This window comes from Lactuca serriola, chromosome 2 (genome assembly GCF_051521515.1).
Source record: "Lactuca serriola cultivar US96UC23 chromosome 2, Lser_US96UC23_V15, whole genome shotgun sequence".
NCBI classification, from domain to species: Eukaryota; Viridiplantae; Streptophyta; class Magnoliopsida; order Asterales; family Asteraceae; genus Lactuca; species Lactuca serriola.
Genome location: NC_136409.1, coordinates 219,652,501 through 219,670,863, shown reverse-complemented (window position 1 = coordinate 219,670,863; position 18,363 = coordinate 219,652,501). Strand labels below are relative to the sequence as shown.

General features: G+C 35.1%; 3 protein-coding genes and 1 non-coding gene across 4 annotated transcripts in view; 2 read left to right on the top strand and 2 right to left on the bottom strand.

Annotated features, from left to right (window-relative positions):
* Nucleotides 1-5,552: 5,552 nt before the first annotated feature.
* On the top strand, nucleotides 5,553-8,403 carry LOC145088593 (uncharacterized). Its single transcript, XM_079026964.1, has 5 exons — nucleotides 5,553-6,160; nucleotides 6,403-6,514; nucleotides 6,698-6,815; nucleotides 6,906-7,910; nucleotides 8,037-8,403. The coding sequence occupies exons 1-5, from the start codon at nucleotides 5,956-5,958 to the stop codon at nucleotides 8,304-8,306; spliced, it is 1,710 nt and encodes a 569-aa protein (XP_078883090.1). The 5' UTR covers nucleotides 5,553-5,955; the 3' UTR covers nucleotides 8,307-8,403.
* Nucleotides 8,404-14,173: 5,770 nt separating this feature from the next.
* LOC145088592 (clathrin light chain 2-like) lies at nucleotides 14,174-15,618 on the top strand. Its single transcript, XM_079026963.1, has 3 exons — nucleotides 14,174-14,552; nucleotides 14,896-15,049; nucleotides 15,137-15,618. Exons 1-3 carry the CDS (start codon nucleotides 14,257-14,259, stop codon nucleotides 15,461-15,463), a joined length of 777 nt encoding a protein of 258 aa, XP_078883089.1. The 5' UTR covers nucleotides 14,174-14,256; the 3' UTR covers nucleotides 15,464-15,618.
* A 163-nt stretch (nucleotides 15,619-15,781) lies between these two features.
* LOC145088591 (receptor kinase-like protein Xa21) overlaps nucleotides 15,782-18,363 on the bottom strand; it is a 3,232-nt gene continuing 650 nt past the window's right edge. Inside the window, exons 1-2 of the mRNA XM_079026962.1 lie at nucleotides 16,445-18,363; nucleotides 15,782-16,367 (exon numbers count right to left, since the gene is read on the bottom strand). The exon at nucleotides 16,445-18,363 is cut by the window's right edge and continues 650 nt beyond it. Of these exons, the coding sequence (XP_078883088.1) occupies nucleotides 15,976-16,367; nucleotides 16,445-18,363 (2,311 nt within the window). The 3' untranslated portion in view covers nucleotides 15,782-15,975. The remainder of the gene's footprint in view (nucleotides 16,368-16,444) is intronic.
* Nucleotides 15,863-15,950, bottom strand: TRNAM-CAU (transfer RNA methionine (anticodon CAU)). Its single transcript is given in 2 exon segments — nucleotides 15,863-15,898; nucleotides 15,913-15,950. It is a non-coding gene; the product is annotated as a tRNA-Met (tRNA).

Genomic DNA, 18,363 nt, shown 5'->3' with positions numbered 1-18,363 from the left:
TAGATAAAAATTAAATCATGATTTTATTAATTATTGGTTCATTAAAAGAATATGATCTAAAAAATGAGATATTTTGGGTAATTGTCATCATAATCACTAAAATTTAGGAAATCATAATTTAATTAGATGGTAAAATTCCATTTATGCCCTCTAAAAATGATTGGTCTACAACTGTTCTCGCGGTCTCAACCTTTTAGGTGTTCTCATTTGATCATCTCCCTATATATATATATATATATATATATATATATATATATATTCCTCTGGTCCAAAACTCTATTGCAACCAACCCAAACTTCAGGCCCAACACTCAAGGCCCAAAATGAGACTTAGCCCAAAAGCCCACAGTGAGGTTACGCAAGGCTTACCTCCTTTGGTACACTCAGCGTACTCAAGAATCCATATTGGAAATCGGGGACACTTGGTCAGTATGCGGGGCGTACTGGGATTACGCTCAACGTACAACCCAACTTCTCTCTTTCTACTCATTTGGTCTTAATCAGTTAAGACCTTGGCTCATATCACATATTTGGACTCCCTAATAGTTCTTACTCCATGAAGTCAGTGACTTTAAGCCTTGACATGGTTGGTAAGGTCACAAACACACAAAACTCTCACTCTTCTATCACAAAATGCTCATATCTCATGCATGGCCTGATTCCAACGTCCAAGGCTTGATTTTTATGACATTACACCACTAAATACACTCAAAAGGGTTGATCAAAGTCTCTAGAGCTCAATATCTCATAAAGTCTCCACCTTTTGAGACAAAACCCTAAAATACTCTACTAAGATGCACAAATCAAAAGAGTGAGAAAGCTTGAAACTTTATACCTCTATATGAAGCTCCCAATATAAATATGCTTAGATCCAAGGGCCCGGACTCTCACTCCTTCTTCTCCAAAGCTTCTTCTTCACTCTAAGAACACACAAAAACACTCAAAGGCTCTCAAGTGCACTCGCAAGCTCCATGAACGAAGGTTTAGGGTTTAAGAGGGTTTGCAATTTGAGGATGGTGTCCAAGGATGAGGCCATCTCATTCTTTATATAGGGACACCCCTCAACTAGGGTTTTTCATTCAATGCCTAGTACGCCTAATGTAACATATGGTACGCCCAACGTACTAGGTGGCTCTGCTTAAAATTCATGCACATGAGTACGCTAAACGTACACACACGTACACCAACGTACTAAACTGCCACCTTTCTCAAACAAGGGACGTATCCTGCCAAAACTTAAAAGTTCCATAGCTTCCTTGATATAACTCTGATTCCAATGAACCTTATACCCATGGAAAGGTGTTGAGATGCCCGACGCTTCTAGCAACTCATCACAACCCCGAGGCTTCCTCATGCCCGAGTTGCAGCCCACAAACCCTAATCTCAGACAACCCGAAACAGGATGTTACATCGAAATTACCATGCTTAGAGAGGAAGGTAAGGATTTTAATCCTTACCATATTTTCGAAATCTTAAGGGGCAAGGAGCCCCTCTCCAAATCGAAAACTTGGACGCCAAGACAACGGGTTTCAACCCTTTCCTAAATTTTGAAACTTAGGGTCTAAGCAACCCTAATTTCGAAAACCCTAGTATAAAAGGGTTTAGATGCCATAAACCTTAATTGATCAATTCAACTATTACAGTCAACTCAATGGAAAACAAGCCAAAGCTCTAATACCACTGATGAGTTTTATGCAAAACAAATAAAAACCCTATGTGTGCATGAAACCCTAATTGAAGATCTATGTTTTCTCTAAGCGAACATACAACTTTGAACATCAAATAAGAACCCTAAGGATACCTAAATATTTTCAAAAATTAAAAAATGGAAAACATACCTTTTGATCATTTGGAAGCAAACACCATATTTTGTCGTGCCTCTAGTGGTTCACAACTAAGCTAGCAAGAAGGACGAGGAAGATAGAAGGGGGAGGAGAATTTCTGCCTATGCTGTCTAGGGTTTGAGGTGTCGAATTTGAGAGGGTTTAATTCCCTTTATATAGGTGAAATAGCTTAGAGCCAAAGCTAGGGGTTAAGAAGGAAACCCTAATCCCTTAGCTTGGTGACCAAGCAACCCATGAACCTCCTCCCAAGAGCCTTTGGACGAAAATTCTAGGCCCTTACTAGAAGTTTTCGTCCAACCTCTTTCACGGAGGTTCTAGAGCCATTTTCCTCAACTATCAATAAATTGCCAAATGACCCATACACTTTTAATTAATACAATTAATCTCAAAATTAATTCTAATTAATTTCCGATCACTTATTAATTAAATAATACGATTTCTAATTAATATATTATTTCCATAATACAATAATAAATCAATTATTTCAATTTATTAATCAAATAATAAATGAACCTCTCTCTCTCTCCAACAAATCATTATGTCCAATTGCTAGGTTTGAGGGCAACCCAAAAGAACCGTGTCACTATCAATTTAAGTTTATACCAATTATAATTACGAACTTAGACACCGAATCCAACATTGACAACACAAAACTTATGACGGGTACTCACGACTCTCTTCGGTATTGGCATGATCGACTTCCCTTCTCAACTTTCTCGTGCTTCTTATTAATCGGTTTGGTAAATCGCTCCATGATCCTTTGGTCAAAGCTTCCACTTGGAAGGTAATAAAGAGTTTTAATTGTTTGGGTATGGAGATCTCATAAATAGTTATCGACTTAAATAATAAGTTTTGATAAATTATTTCTTGTTATAGGTATAAACACAATTTCTTGATCCAAACCAGTAACTTATAAACATATTACGTTTTAGTATAAGATAAGTTACTCAAAACAATTTTTTTTTGAAATTTATGTTTTGACTCCGAATAAACTAATAAACACTTTTATTAAAAAACATAAGATGTTTTTTGATAAACACTCCTAAACACCCCCTAAATAAGTTAGTCTTTTAAAGTGTATAAACTATTTTGGTTCCTAAACTACAAAAAACCATGCCCGCACCATATAATACAATTTAAAATTTTACAGTATAATTGTAGTCTTTGAAAATTACAAATTATATATTTAAACATGTTTATAATTTTAATTTTAAACCGTACCAAAACGTATTACGAATATTCTTAATAAATATATTATGTAAAGTCCTTTAAGGTTTGATCGAACAACTTTGGCTAAGCTTGAAGAATGAGTTATTTTATTTATTTATTTTATTACGAGTTTCACATTGATATAAGTTAAAATGAGTATTTGATAGACAACTTTAAAGTTACTAAACTTATAACTATGTGGTACCGAATATATGTCATTTGTTATAAGTTACTAACCTCTAATTTATTAAAACTCTTTATAAATTATAAGTATCCCATGTAACTTGAAAACATATTTTTAGTTATTTTGCCAAACATTAAAAAATAATTGTATTGTTTAACATCAAAATGTTTTTCTATTCAAGCCATGCACTAAAAATTTACAAAAAAAACATATTTTAATATTATAATATAAACTATAACAATTATTAAAATTGTAAAATATATTAGAATCAACCAAATAGAATTAAAAGTTTTGGTGTGATGAATAGTATTATACTAAATATAGAAGTTATTATTCGATCATATCATTTTTGTGTTGAGTTTAGTGGTCTATTGAAATGCATTTTCACATCAAAATACTAGTTTTGTATATTCATTGGAATTGATCTTATAAATTTTCGATATCATAAACTAATCTAAATTTTTTTTTTTTAAAAACTTACATTTAATACCGCGCTAATAGATTAAAAAACACTTGTTATCAAATAAACAGTTCGAAACATACCTTAGTTTACGTAGGGCGTGTTTGGCACGGAGCTTTTGGAAGCGTTTGAGAGCTTCTAGCTTTTGATAAAACGCTATAGTTTAAACAAAAAGCTTCGTTTGACAGTAGGAGCGTTTAACTTTTAGTTTTAACAAAACGCTTCGATTCTAAAAGCTACTTCATGTAGCGTTTAACAAAACGCTTTTGAGCTTTTAAAATCAATTTCCATAATTACCCTTAAAAATATATTTATATATTTATTACTTTTTAATCAATTGTCATTTTATGTAATTTTATATATTTTAAAAGCTTCCAACTACTTATGCTAAACATTCATATAACAAATAAAAGCTACAGCTTTCCGCTACTAGCTACCTGCTACATAGTACCAACTACCCGCTACCAGCTAACCGCTATCTGCTTCCAGCTACCAACTATTTTTGCTAAACACATTCGTAATATCATAGTTTTCATGGTATGACATTGACTCATAGAGGATAGATCTCCCCCGTATACGTTTGCTTGACTATCTCAATATCTTTTAGGTATTATGTATTTTCAAATATTATAAATAAAGGACGATGAAAGGTGAACCCAAATGTCACCAAGACAGAAAAAGAAAAGTTTGAACCTAAAACTTTTAGTTGTCATAACGTGACTTTGAAGTGAGAAAAACTCCACTATAAGCCCTTTGCATTATGACTATGTAGCGTTGGGCCCGTCTTATTATGCCAATTTACACTTTCACCTCAACTCTTAAATCCTTCGGGACCATTTTTGATGTTGTACGCGATTCGAAATTAAGTTCACATGTTACATAATACATACACCATTAAAAGTTGAAACATAATCGAGTATTCAACCTTTATTTAATTTTTTATGTATAAAAATAACTTTATTTATTGAAAGCATACAAAAATACAACTAAAATACAACACAATCGACAATAAACATATACAAAATGTACAACCGTATGTATGACTATCTCCTTTAGAGGGTCTGAAATATTTTTTAACTAATTAGAATAGCGACAGTTTTTGTTTTAATTAATTTCAGAGCCGGTCCAAACGTATGTGAGGCCCGGGGCGAAAAGAAAAAAAGGGCCTCTCGAAGACAAATAAAATAAAGATTAAAAAATATCATTTATTCTTCGGTATAGACGTGTTTAATTAGCAATAACAAGCAACTCAAATTGTTTATCTTTTGAGCTAATTTGAGTTTGACCAAATTTACACTCTAAAAATCATTTAGGTAATAATTTTTTTTAATAATATACATTACATATCCTATAAATTTTGGACCCCCTGAAGACGTGGGCCCTGAGCGCTCGCCCGGATTGTCCACCGTCTGGACCGGCCCTGATTAATTTTTAACAGTTATCGGTTGTTATACTATTAATGCTTTTTGTTTATATAAAAAAATATATTTAAGGTCTGATTTTCATTTTTTTAAACGGATGTTAGAGGGTGAAACTTTATGTACTTTTCTTAGAATTAGTATAAATTTTAGGGATCGAAACAAGCGTACACAAAAACATCAAGGGGTCAATTGTTGACGCTCATTATGAAACGTCTAAACGAAATAAAAACGCTTTCATCAATTAACATTCCTTTATTAATGGTTATCCTTTATTCCAGAGTCTAAAACAACAAATCCAGATAGTGTTACAACTTTTAATCCAAAGAGTATAAGTTACTGAAGCATTCTTGCTCCGGTTCTGAGATATATTTGCCTAAAAATACTCTCTCTCCCCCATTTGTGTCTGCTGGTAATGGACTAAAATTGACTCAAAATTGTTCCAGCTCTCTCTCTCTCTCTCTCTCTCTCTCTCTCTCTCTCTCTCTCTTACAGTCGTGTAGTGTTCGTCTCCATTCTCACCAAATTTCAAAATTCAAAGCTTTGATCAAACCGGATGTTTTACAGATTTCTTTGAAATACTAACAGTTCTCGGCGATTCTTGCTTGTGTTGTTCAAATGCGTGGATTGGGTTTGATTTTTTCAGAAAATTTCCGCCACAAATTTAGAAGCGTTGCAGTTCTATTGTCAGATCTGGTGCTATAAATTTCCGGGCACTTGTTTGTGTAGCGTGCACTGTGAACTCGAAAGGTCAGGTTTTTGGTGGTGACGTGAAAAATCTGTGCTTTGTTGGGTTTATGTCTAAGGATTAGAAAATCCGTGGATAATATAGTTAGCGGCGATGAATCGGAGTTTTCGGGCACCGGAAAAAGAAATGCTGGGGCCGGTGAAGCAACGGCAACAGCAAATGATGGGGAGTTTTAGGAATTCGGCAATGAGAGAGAAAGAAGACGAGCTAGGGTTATTTTTGGAGATGAGAAAACGAGAAAAAGAACGTCATGATGTTCTTCTTCACAACGCAGAAGAGGAATTCGACTCGTCACTTGGTATTCCATTTATTTGATGATTATTTTCTTACTTCAGTTGCTATTGCTTCAAAATAATTAGTTTATGACCTTTTCTTATCGTTTTAAGTAATAAATCTTGTAATATATCATCTAAAATTTAGGAGTAAAAGGATAGGAAATCCCTAATGAATTTCTCTGATTTGTGTACCCTACCTGGCCATTTGGATACTGATTTATCGTCATATATTTCAATAACTATATAAAAAATTCTTATGTCACAGGATCAAGAACAGGAAATTCTCCCAAATTCAGTATGCCTTCTGCAACCAGTATGCGAAAAACTGGAGCTGATGAATTCCTCAACTCTGAAAGTGATAAGAACGATTATGATTGGTAATCTTGTCTTATGTTAATCCAGTGATTAGCCTTTTATTCTTCCAGTCTTATTCTGTGGGGCTAAAGTTACTTGTCACACCATATGTACAAATTGTGGTTCTATATTCTTGTAGAGTTGTAGTCACATGTTACTGATCACATTTACACATTTAGTAAAGTTAGATTGTTATCTTTTTTCAGGCTTTTAACACCCCCGGGTACTCCTCTCTTTCCTTCACTGGAATCCGAATCACAGAAAACAGTCATGAACCAGAATGGAGCTTCTAAAGCTCATCATCCAAATGCACCAAAATCTAGAGTAAGACCCTTCTATCTTTGTTTAATAATCAAGTGGTGGCTGGCTCTTTCTGTATTAAGTCAAAAAACGTGGTTTTGGTAATTGGTGCAGCTATCAAATACACAACCAGAGGCAGTGGCTACTAGGACCAACATGGTGTCTAGACAACGAGCCGCATCTCCTGGACCAAGTGCAGGACCCCGTAGGCCAACCTCATCAGGTGGTTCAGGTTCAAGGCCTTCAACTCCAACCAGTAGACCAGTTTTAGGCACATCATCATCAAGAACCACATCAAATTCACTCCCTAAAACCACCACAGTTTCAAAACCCACATCAAGGCCTACACGGTCTTCAACACCCACCACCTCTCGACCCATCATTTCTTCATCTAAATCAACAGCCCCACCTAGATCTTCTACCCCTACTTCTAGGGCAACTCCAAGATCCTCAACCCCAACCCCAACCCCAACAAGTAGGCCATCTTTATCCACAACCAAACCAACACCAAGGGCATCCACACCCACCCGAAAGCCCACCACAGTAACAAAAACACCTGCTCCACCAGTAAAATCTCCCACAGTAAAAAACACAACACAACCATTAGCTACTACTAATTCTCCCAACACAAGACCAAGACCATGGAAGCCTCAAGAAATGCCCGGTTATACCCTCGATGCACCACCAAATCTACGCACCTCATTGACCGATAGACCGATTTCATCCATCAGAGGAAGGGCGGGTGGACCGAGTAGCCGGTCTTCTTCTATTGAGCCTGTGCCTAATGGAAGAGGGGTTAGAAGGCAATCGTGTTCGCCTTCAAGAGGAAGGCTTCCTAATGGCGTTAATGCCACTAATGGAATGACTCGTAAGAGTGGAGCCTCGGTGCCTATTCCTGCATTGAATCGTGCTTATGCTAAAGCTAATGATAACATGAGCCCGGGATCATACGGGACCAAAATGGTTGAAAGGGTGATAAATATGCGCAAATTGATTCCACCTAAGCAAGACGACAAACAATCGCCACATAACTTATCCGGGAAATCCTCGTCACCTGACAGCTCAGGTTTTGGAAGATCACTCTCCAAGAAATCTTTAGATATGGCCATGAGACATATGGTATGTTTTTCCTTTTCCTTATTGGGCCACTGTGTACTTGATTTACATCTCACATGGACAGACAGAACAGTGTGGGCCGGTACAGGGTTGTTGGAAGACTAACCTTATTTTTTTTTGGTGGGGCAGGATATAAGGAAGACGGTACCAGGGAACTTGAGGCCGTTGATGACTAAGATTCCGGCGTCCTCGATGTATAGTGTGAGATCTGGGAACGGGCCTGGGCCCGGGCCCACACGGGGTCGGATGATTAGTGTTTCGGATTCTCCACTTGCAACAAGTAGCAATGCAAGCTCTGAAATGAGTGTCAATAATAACAATGTGATTGATGAACATATAGAGGATGAGAGTAACAGTGAAAAAGGTGTCCGTTCCCCAGCTAGCATTCGTGGTAGATGATCTTTTTCTTTAAAAAAAAAAAAAATCCTAATTACTTATTTGTATGTGAATGACAAATCCCGTATCATTAAATCGATCTTAGCGCATGTTTCTTTAACGCTGTTTTGATAAATAATCTTGAAAAGTGCGTTAATGGTATTCTATTCGGATGTTGGGTATGTCTTTTCGAAAGAACCAGTAGACCTAACTACGGTGAATTATTGATGGAATGATTGGCAATTATTGGGAAGAATAGGGACCAAGATTGGAAAGGAATCAATCAACATAGGGAGGAGATATAATATGAGAGAGTGGGACCCATTTAATCCAGAATTTCAAAGCTTTTTAGATTCTCGTCACATGGGTGACAAATATGACTACGACCAATGGGCCCATGGGCCACAAATTGCAAAGCACCCACCTTTGTAGTCTGTGCTCGAAAGGGACAATTGAGCACTCATTTATTGTAACCATCCTCTTCCTGTTTAAAAGTTTAGGCCAAACGGATCAAGAGTTGGTAAATATGAAAGTTTGGTCAAATTTCTTGGCCAAAAGTTTTGACCACTTCTTTTTATCAAGTACGATTACATTTATAACATCTTTAAGGAGGATATGTCTATCTGAAAAGTGAAAAAGTAGATATCAAACACATGGGAGTATAAAAGCTATTGACATTTTGACATAGTCCACTTGGGTTAACGAAACATCATATTTATTGTACTCTATATGCGAGTGAAATAACCACTTTTACATGCATATTCCATACATAGGTATAATAAAATGATCCATCTTTTGCAAATTTCGTAAATGATCATCATCTTCTGATCTATTTGAGAAACTGGGTTGTTGAAAAAAAATTGGGTTGCATTTATGAGCTCCACCATGCTAATACTTCCATAACTTCCGCTCCTAACCACCCACCACCGCCAACTGTACCTTCTCACCATTTATGTAGCACACAACCATCAACTCTACCTTCTCACCATTTATGTAGCACCCTTGATGAGCAATTTGAAAATTGAAATATAATTGTAAAAGCAAATTTAAAGTAAACTTTATAAAAGAGGGCCATTTAAGAAAATCTTTTTGTGGATAAAAGATACCAAACGGTGAATTCCTTAACATTTAAAAATGTTTTAAATTGTTAAGGCATATGGGGGTGTAACAAACTAATTAGAGTCGAAGATCAAGTAAACAATCTTTTCATACATTTTAAACCTTAAATGCGTGATTATTCAAATTTCCAGAAGCTAAGATCCATCTTTGGTCTTCTACTAAGTCTTCCAATCTGAATACATGTCAAAATACATAGATTGAGTTTGGAAAATCCAGTAAGTATTTTCGGGGGTCAACTGTTAAGGGCATTGCACAAGGGTGATAATCCATTTCGAAAGTTAAACTCCTGAAAAGGTTACAAAACTTCAAAAGAATAGTAAGATTAAAGATGAGAATTTGGCTCGGAAACCTGAACCGAACCGAATAGGCCCGAATAAGCAATTCGATTCAGGTTTCGGATATCCATATTATGCTTATTTGGTTCGGGCTACACAAATAAGAGCTTATTCGATTCTAAATATCTGACCAAAATAAACATTCCTCGTCCCCTTTCTCTTATCAACAAAAAATCAAAATCACGATTCACACTTCTGTCATCGCCCTTCATAACTGAAAATAAAACCTACGCTCGTTCTCGTCGTTTCAAAATCAACCAATCTTCTTAACTATTTCCAAACTCGAAATCACTTATGTCGATCATTCCTTTTGTTTCAGACTTTCAAAAATCGACCATTCCTATTGTCTCTAAGGTTTCACGAATTTCTACTTTATATAGTCATGAAAAATTAGGCGCTAACTCAAGAAACTCAAGTAAGAAATTAATTCTCATTATGTTAATCTACTATGTAATGTTATTTTTTCAATGTGTTATTGTGTTATGTTAGTCTTTAAATGTTTTATGTTGATGTATAAAAGTACATTGTTATTCTATTATACGGGTTAAAGAATTCTAATACGGTTTATTCGGTTATTTTCCGGTTATAGTAGGTCCTTAATCATCTTATACATTTTATAAAGGTAATAACCGAATCGAACCGATTAATACCCGAACCGAACCGAACTCATATTGGTTAATTGGTTCGGTTTTTGGGTCATGCAATTACCCATATTCGGTTTTCGGGTTATTCGGGTTCGGATCGGTTCGGTCCGGTTCCGACCTTAATAACATCCCTAAGTAAGATCAATAGTGGGGGAAAGAAGCATTCTAAAAGTAGCATTGCTCAGTATCATCACAACGTCAACAGTAAATAATCATCAATTATTAAATGCAATGCACATGCTTCCATTTTCATAATCAAAGTCAATCTCCAAGTCCATAAAATCACTCACATTAAAACATGATTCATAAACTAGAAGCATGCGCACATCACACATAAACCGTACGTGAGGTAGCTAGCCTTATGTGCAACTGAAGCATGTTGAGAATACCATCACATATATAGAGGTTACACAATTTCAACCCATCCTAAGTAGATGCATAAGTTCATAAACAGAACCAATTTCAAAGGATACACTTTACCTTTTAAACTCGCAATGAGAGTACACAACTGGTTGGTGATCGGTGAAGAAGCCATCTGTTGACATTTTTCCCAACAAATTACAAAAGGGCGTGTTCGGCAAACTAGTTGGTAACGGATAACTTGTAACTTGTAGCGTTTTGTTAAACGCTACATGAAGTAGCATTTGGATTTGAAGCGTTTTAATTAAACTAAACGCTAGAAGCTTGTAGTGCAAAACAAGCCTTTTTGTTTTAAAAGGAGCGTTTTGTCAAACGCTAAAAGCTAGAAAATCTCAAACGCTCTGTGCCGAAAACGCCCAAAATACATTAATATAAAGGCTAATTACATAAAAGATAGGGAAAACTTTAGAAAAACTCAACATATTTTCACCAAATGCTTAAAAAAACCACTATATTATTTTTTTAGTACACTAAAATCCTTATATTTTATAAAATTCTTATTTAAGGTTTTCTAAGCTTAGAAAAACCTAATCTATTTTCATGAAAGGATTAAAAAAACCATTATATTATTTTTTTAGTGCATTTAAACTTTCATATATTTTTTTTAATCTAATGAATTATAACAATAGAAACGTTAAGAATCGAGTACCTAACATTTTTGGCTATATAAGATTTACCGAGCTCAATGCCTTAAATGATACATTTTAAAAAATATAAGGGTTTTAACGTAAAAAAAAATAATATAATGGTTTTTTTAAAACTTTGATGAAAATATGTTGGGTTTTTATAAAATTATCCCTAAAATATATTATATTTTGACATTTTTTTTATTTAAGCTCTACACATTTTTTTTCCTATTAAAGCCACCGGAAATATATATCGCGACACAAATCACCATATGATGAGTAGACCTGACAATGAGGCGGGTTTGGAACGAATCAACCTTGATCCAAACCCTTTTAAAAAATTTCAAAATCCGATCCAAACCTGCTCCGTAACCCGCAGGGTTTTGAATAATCAAACCCATACCCTTATCCACCGAATCAGCAGATATCCAAACCCGCCCCGTAACCCGTAGGTTTTTTGAATAATCAAACACATTTTACTTAAATCATAAAATCACATTTATTAAATAAAACTAAGTTTTGATTTAGAAAACACATTATATACTCGAGGGCTTTCTGTTGGAATTAAAATCATTATTTTAGTTACTTCCGATTGGTTTTTGACCGTCGATTGCATTGATAGAGAATAGCAATTACAAACTTTCTTCCGATTGATAAATGAGCTTATTGATTTATAAATGAAATGAAATCATGACTCTTGGTAGAAGACTAGAGGTCTAGAAGGTGAGTCCTCGAGTCCTATGTAAAAAAAATTTAGTCTTTTGCATTTTCTCTTTGGACTTCTGATTAGAATTTAATGTAAACTTTAGACAATATAAAATATAAATTTATATTTCTAAAATTTATATGGGGCGGGTTAGAAACGAAGCGGATCGGTGATGATCCATACCCAACCCTTTTAATAAAAGGGTTAGCGGGTACGGGTCGTTAATGGGTAAACGGATCAACAACTATGCTCCAAACCCATATAATTGTTAAGGGTTTGGATCAGATCAGGGTCAAAACCCGCTCCATTGCCAGGCCTAATGATGAGACGACTTACTTTTTTTTTTTTTCGTTAAAGTTACAACAATTAACTTCTTTTCTAAATTAATAATAATAATATTTTTTTGGTTATAAAAATTTGTTAAAAGCAGAATAGTTGTTAATGGCAATGTTATTTTGTCATTTTTTTTCCTTTATTTTTTTGTATTTTTTAAAAATAGTTTTTAGGTTCTTATAACAACAAACTTTTTCTAGTTTAACAAGATCTTTAATAAAACGTTTATAGTTTTTTGGTTTATGTGATATTTTTCTATAATTTAAAACAAGATATCATTTTAGATTATTTGGTATTGACATATTTTTCTTATTCTTTTTAGTGTGACACTTACCCTAATATAAATAAACTCTAATTCTTTATTTTCCACTTTTCCATCACCATTGAAGATGAATTACATATGAAAACTTTCTCAACTTCACCGTTTTCATAAACCACAAAATTCAGAAGAATTGCATGCATCATATGTATTTTATTCTTAAATAAACAAGTAAAACTAAAGCTATAATAATCACAATAACAACTATATCTAAATGCTAAGGCAGTAAACAAAAGACATGTAACATCCTAAACCCGACATAAAATACACCTATTAGAAAACAAATAATCTGATTAGTAAGTTTATTTGATGATTAACGACGATTTAATTCTAAAAAAACATAAAACTCATTTAGAAACATTTAAAATATAGACTAAATGAAAATTTTGTGACAACAACCATAAAAATATATGAAATTTTAGCACGTTAGATAAAACTAAATAACTTTTAGCATTTGTGTTGCTAGCCCTTAATAAAAATATATGAATTATCAACAATTTTGCCATGAACTAAATAAGTTTCTTTTTTGGGAAATTAAGTAATTTAATCATTATAAATGAGTTTTTCAAAGAAAATAACATTTTTTTTCTTTCGGTTTTTGAAAATAACAACTCTCTCATAAATGCCCCATTTCCGGACTACTATTCATATTCTGAAGTACTTTTATTTTTTTTCAATTTTTTTTATCAAATTATATCTGAAATGTCTATTTCGAGGTGTCTAAATGAGCACTTATTCATGGATGCTCTATTCCATATTTAATATTCAAATTTCAGAGTTATTTTTGTTTTGTTTTTCTACTTTTTTTTTTGTAAGAAATATATCTATTTATGTCTGAAATGTTAATTTCAAAGTGTTTAATATTACCGTTTTTCAATAAAATGTTTGAGTTTATACATTAATATCGTATATAGTTTACATTTTACTATGTTTGTTTAACTTTTTGTTATATTTAAGTAAAAATGATTTTTTTTCTCGAACTTCTGAAGTTATTATTTTTATTATTAATATTATTATTTATTTTTTCTCGAAATCCGAAATTTCAGTCTAGAACCAAGAATGTTGATCAAGAATTCCAGAATGTTAATCCGAAATATCTTTTTTTTTCTGTTAGAAAATATGTTTTTTTTTTTGGTTCGGCATGGCCAAATGGATATTTTGTTAAAAACAAAATTTTAAATTATTTTTTCTTCAAATACATATAAACTTGCAGTTAGATTATTTAATTTTCCTTATAGAAATCCAACAAAAAAAATGAGCATTTAAGCTAAGAAGATACGGGCCTTGTCGGATTTCTTTAGAATCGTGTCCTGACTCCCGACCCATCAGATTTGGGCCTGTAACGGGCCTATATAAAAAAAGAAGAGTCTTAAATCTTAATTCAAAGGAAAAATAACGACGACAGTTCACCTGTTCACCAACCAACATAAGACGATCGTTTAGAAACAGATCGCCTAGATAATCAGTCAACCATGTCTTCTTCGTTTGATGATTCAGTAGCCGATCCGGTTTACCTTTCCGATGATGGTTTCATAATTGAAGACTCTCCGGTTTTGGTTACCGAGGAGGAACAGGTATCTAATTATCCGTCCCCGACGTCGATTTTCGTTTCTGGTGGAGGATTATCGCCCGATCAGCCCGAAATTTCATCGGTTAACGAAAGTGGAACGCCATTCGAAGGTGAGTATATGGCGTCAGATGGATCGATTTTGCCTCCACTGTCGGAGATGCAGCCTGAGGAGGGTTTTGCACTTAGAGAATGGAGGAGGTTAGGGCTTTATCATTTTTATTAATTTTATGATATTATTTAATTACACAAGCTCATGGATTAATTTCGTCTGTTTATTTTCTCATTCTACTATCATGTTATGCTTTGATCGATTATACGCTCTTGAGTTCTAGGCAGGAGAATCAATTAGCTGTTGTAGTATTATTCAGAGAATCAGTTGACATTTAACTCTGATTATATCTGTCACCTATTCTGACTGTAATTGATATCAAATTCATTGAATGATTAGTCTCGATCCGACTCATTGACAGCCCTAATCTAACGGTAATCTGATATGTTGTATGAATTTTGAATCGGAACCCTAACATGTTTCTCATGACAGAGAAAATGCATTGCGTTTAGAAGAGAAGGAGAAGATAGAGAAAGAGTTGCTAAACCAAATCATTGATGAAGCAGATGATTATAAAATTAACTTCCACAGCAAGAGGAAAATCACTTGTGACAATAACATAGCAACAAATCGTGAAAGTGAAAAGGTAAGCATGAATCTTTCTTTGCACACATTTTATCACAAATTCTCAAAAATTGGGGGAAATTTGAAATTGGATATCCAAATGTGGTAGGTATATTTGGCTGCAAGGGAAAAATTCCATGAAGAAGCTGACAAGAGTTACTGGAAGGCCATTGCAGACCTTGTTCCAAAAGAAGTGGCTGTTATAGAGACAAGAGGATCAAAGAAGGAACTAGACAAGAAACCTTCAGTTGCTGTTGTCCAAGGTCCCAAGCCTGGAAAACCAACTGATTTATCAAGGATGAGGCAGATTTTAATAAAACTGAAGCACAGCACCCCTCTCCACCTCAAACACTCCCCGCCACCACCTTCTGCCTCTACCACCACCACCACATCCTCCACTTCTCCTCCTGCTGCAGAGGCTGTTGCTGTTGCCTAATTTTTTTTATTATGTCTTGTTTTTTGTTGATATATGATTAGCTGAGAAATTTGGAGATTTAGATGTTGATGCAACTTTGAGCTGTGTTTTTTTTTTTTTTTCCTTTGTTTATGGAACTGTCAAATATCTGTCTTATAAATCATTCTTAATGTTCATCATCGTTATGCAACTAGAAATCCTTATGTGTTCAGTGTTCATCACTATTTAACACATTCTGTAAATTAGAAAAGAGATCGAACATCTATTTCCCTAAGATCAAATCAATCTGTAACATGTGCTCAAATATCCCGTACAAGAGCAAACATTAATAATGATTTATAAGACGATGAGTCATTTATATTAAAAAGTAAACCAGTACCCAAAAAAAAGCTTTACAAAACTGTAGAAGGGGAAAAAGAATGGGGTGAGAGAGGCTCGAACTCTCGACCTCAGGATAACTCAGATATAGCTATGAGACCTACGCGCTAGCCAACTGCGCCACCACCCCGATGTCTAAAATGGTCTACAAAAAGCTAATTATCTGTAAGAAAAACATTGATGCGACGCAACTCAAAGATGATTTTGCTCGTATTTATTCTCTCTCTAGGAGATTCGACGGAGCATGCCAACCCTATTCGTGCCAAGGAAACGAGACCCTGTTCCAATTTTTGGTTTCTCTCTTCATCATGACTGTAATCACGTCGGACAGTTGCAGCTTCTATCTCCTCCTCATGGACAGGCAATAGCGCCGGTTCGATGATTTCCATTAGACGATCAGGCAACGCCATCATCACATAGCAATGGAGGTTCAACCCTTCTTCGAAATTTTGGTCTGTAGGTCTCTTTCCTGTCATCATCTCTAACAACAAAATCCCAAAACTGTAAATATCTCCTTCTTTTGTCATCTCGCTTCCAACTCCATACTCTGCATGTTATCATCAATTTTACAGTTTCATATTCCAATAATAATAAATTTCACAAACGATTGTGTTTACAGGTTACCTGGTGCTGCATACCCAACAGTTCCTCTTATTCCGATTGAACTGCTTTGGTGTGGTTTCAGTGGAAGAAACTTTGCCAACCTGAAATCACCAATGTGAGCAACCATATCACTGTCGAGTAAAACGTTGCTTGGCTTCAAATCACAATGAATTATGGGAACCTCACAGTCTTGATGGAGGTAATGAATGGCATTAGCCACATCTATTGCGATTGTTAATCTTTCACGGAGGTTTAATCTTGGTGGAGTGAGATTGAGAATCTCTTGTTCGGGGCTTGGATGTAGCCACCTTTCGAGATTTCCATTTGGCATGAACTCGTAAATCAGAGCTTTGAAATCGTTACCTTGAAAATCAATAGACGAGCATGAAGTAATGATTTTCACAAGATTACGATGCCTTATGTTCTTCAAAGCTTCACATTCTGCCATAAAACTCTTCAAAGCTCCTTGGTTTTCAAGCTGTAGAACTTTAATAGCGACCATTGCACCAACTGGTTCAAGGAAGCCCTTATAAACAGCACTGAAACTCCCCGTCCCAATCAGGTTTTGTTCGGAGAATTCATCGGTAGCTTTGAGTATGCTTCCATAAGAAACCCTAGAAAATGGTTGCACGATTGACACTCCTGTTGGTTCTGGTTGCCTTTTCCTTCTTTGCCAACGAAACAATAAAAACAACGCCATCGCCACAACTAGAAAGGAGCAAACCGGGACGACGATTAGAATAACACGTGATTTCGTCAAACCTTTCTTTGATGTTTCTTTTATGTCACACTTTGGTAGCCCAAGTTCTGGAATGCCTCCACATAAGCTATCGTTTCCATCAATGGCGATTGCACTTGCATTCTTGAAGATTCCTGTGATGGGTACTTCCCCATCAAGATTATTAAACGACAAATTCAATGAAGACAAGTTTAGTTGCTCCAAAAATCTCGGAATCTGTCCTGAGAAGTTGTTGCTAGAAAGATCAAGAGTCTTGATACCTCTCAAATCTTTCATACTGGTAGGGATTGGACCTTGAAAGGAATTGGCTTTCAGATCAAGGTATTCCAGGCTGGTGCAGCTTCCAATTGCATCTGGGAGCGATCCAATCAAATCATTTTGTGATAGATCAAGTTTGGTTAAGCTTTTGAGGCTTCCAATCTCTTGGGGAAGCGACCCAACTAAATGATTTTGAGCAAGATTTAGGGCTTTCGACAGGGATGATAGTTGAAAAACCTCAACTGGTATTGGGCCAGTAAGATTGTTTCCAGAGAGATCCAACCACGCTAAACTCCTACAGTTTCCAAGATTTTGAGGTATTTTCCCTTCTAATCTATTAATCGACAAACTCAATTCATATAACAATGAAAGATTTCCTATAAAATCTGGAAATTTACCAATGAAGTTGTTATCATGTAGGTATAATAGTTTTAAATTTTCAAGATTACTAATTTCACTAGGAATTACGCCTGTCAACTGATTAATTTGCATGTCCAACGACTCTAATTTCACAAGATTCCCTATTCCAGCTGGCAAGCTCCCATAGATCAAGTTCCGACCAAAAGATAGAGATTTAAGTTGAGATGAGAGATTGCCTACAGAATCAGGAAGCACTCCTCTGAGCTGGTTTTCATGAACAAGCAATCGTTCTAATTTGCTACAGTTGATCATGGAATCAATGAACTTCATCTCATCACCTTCCCAACTCCCTAAACTGTTGGAAAACAACCCAAGAAAACGAAGATTTGGTATTCCTCTAAAACTCACACCAACTTTCCCAGTGAAACCATTTTCTGCCAAGTTGATATCTTCCAAATTTGAACAATTAGAAAACGAAACAGGAATGCTTCCTGTAAACTTGTTTCCCCAGATTTGAAAATTTTCAAGATCCGGTAGCATCAATCCTATATCGCTTGGTAACTCTCCGCTGATTTGATTCTCA

What these genes read in the sequence shown, in the direction of transcription:
- LOC145088593 (XM_079026964.1), top strand. Translation starts at nt 5,956, where the DNA reads ATGAATCGGAGTTTTCGGGCACCGGAAAAAGAAATGCTGGGGCCGGTG. An exon ending in GATAAGAACGATTATGATTG is followed by an intron (nt 6,515 to 6,697) that starts GTAATCTTGTCT and finishes ATCTTTTTTCAG; the next exon opens with GCTTTTAACACCCCCGGGTA. An exon ending in CAAATGCACCAAAATCTAGA is followed by an intron (nt 6,816 to 6,905) that starts GTAAGACCCTTC and finishes TAATTGGTGCAG; the next exon opens with CTATCAAATACACAACCAGA.
- LOC145088592 (XM_079026963.1), top strand. Translation starts at nt 14,257, where the DNA reads ATGTCTTCTTCGTTTGATGATTCAGTAGCCGATCCGGTTTACCTTTCC. An exon ending in GCACTTAGAGAATGGAGGAG is followed by an intron (nt 14,553 to 14,895) that starts GTTAGGGCTTTA and finishes TTCTCATGACAG; the next exon opens with AGAAAATGCATTGCGTTTAG. An exon ending in CAAATCGTGAAAGTGAAAAG is followed by an intron (nt 15,050 to 15,136) that starts GTAAGCATGAAT and finishes CAAATGTGGTAG; the next exon opens with GTATATTTGGCTGCAAGGGA.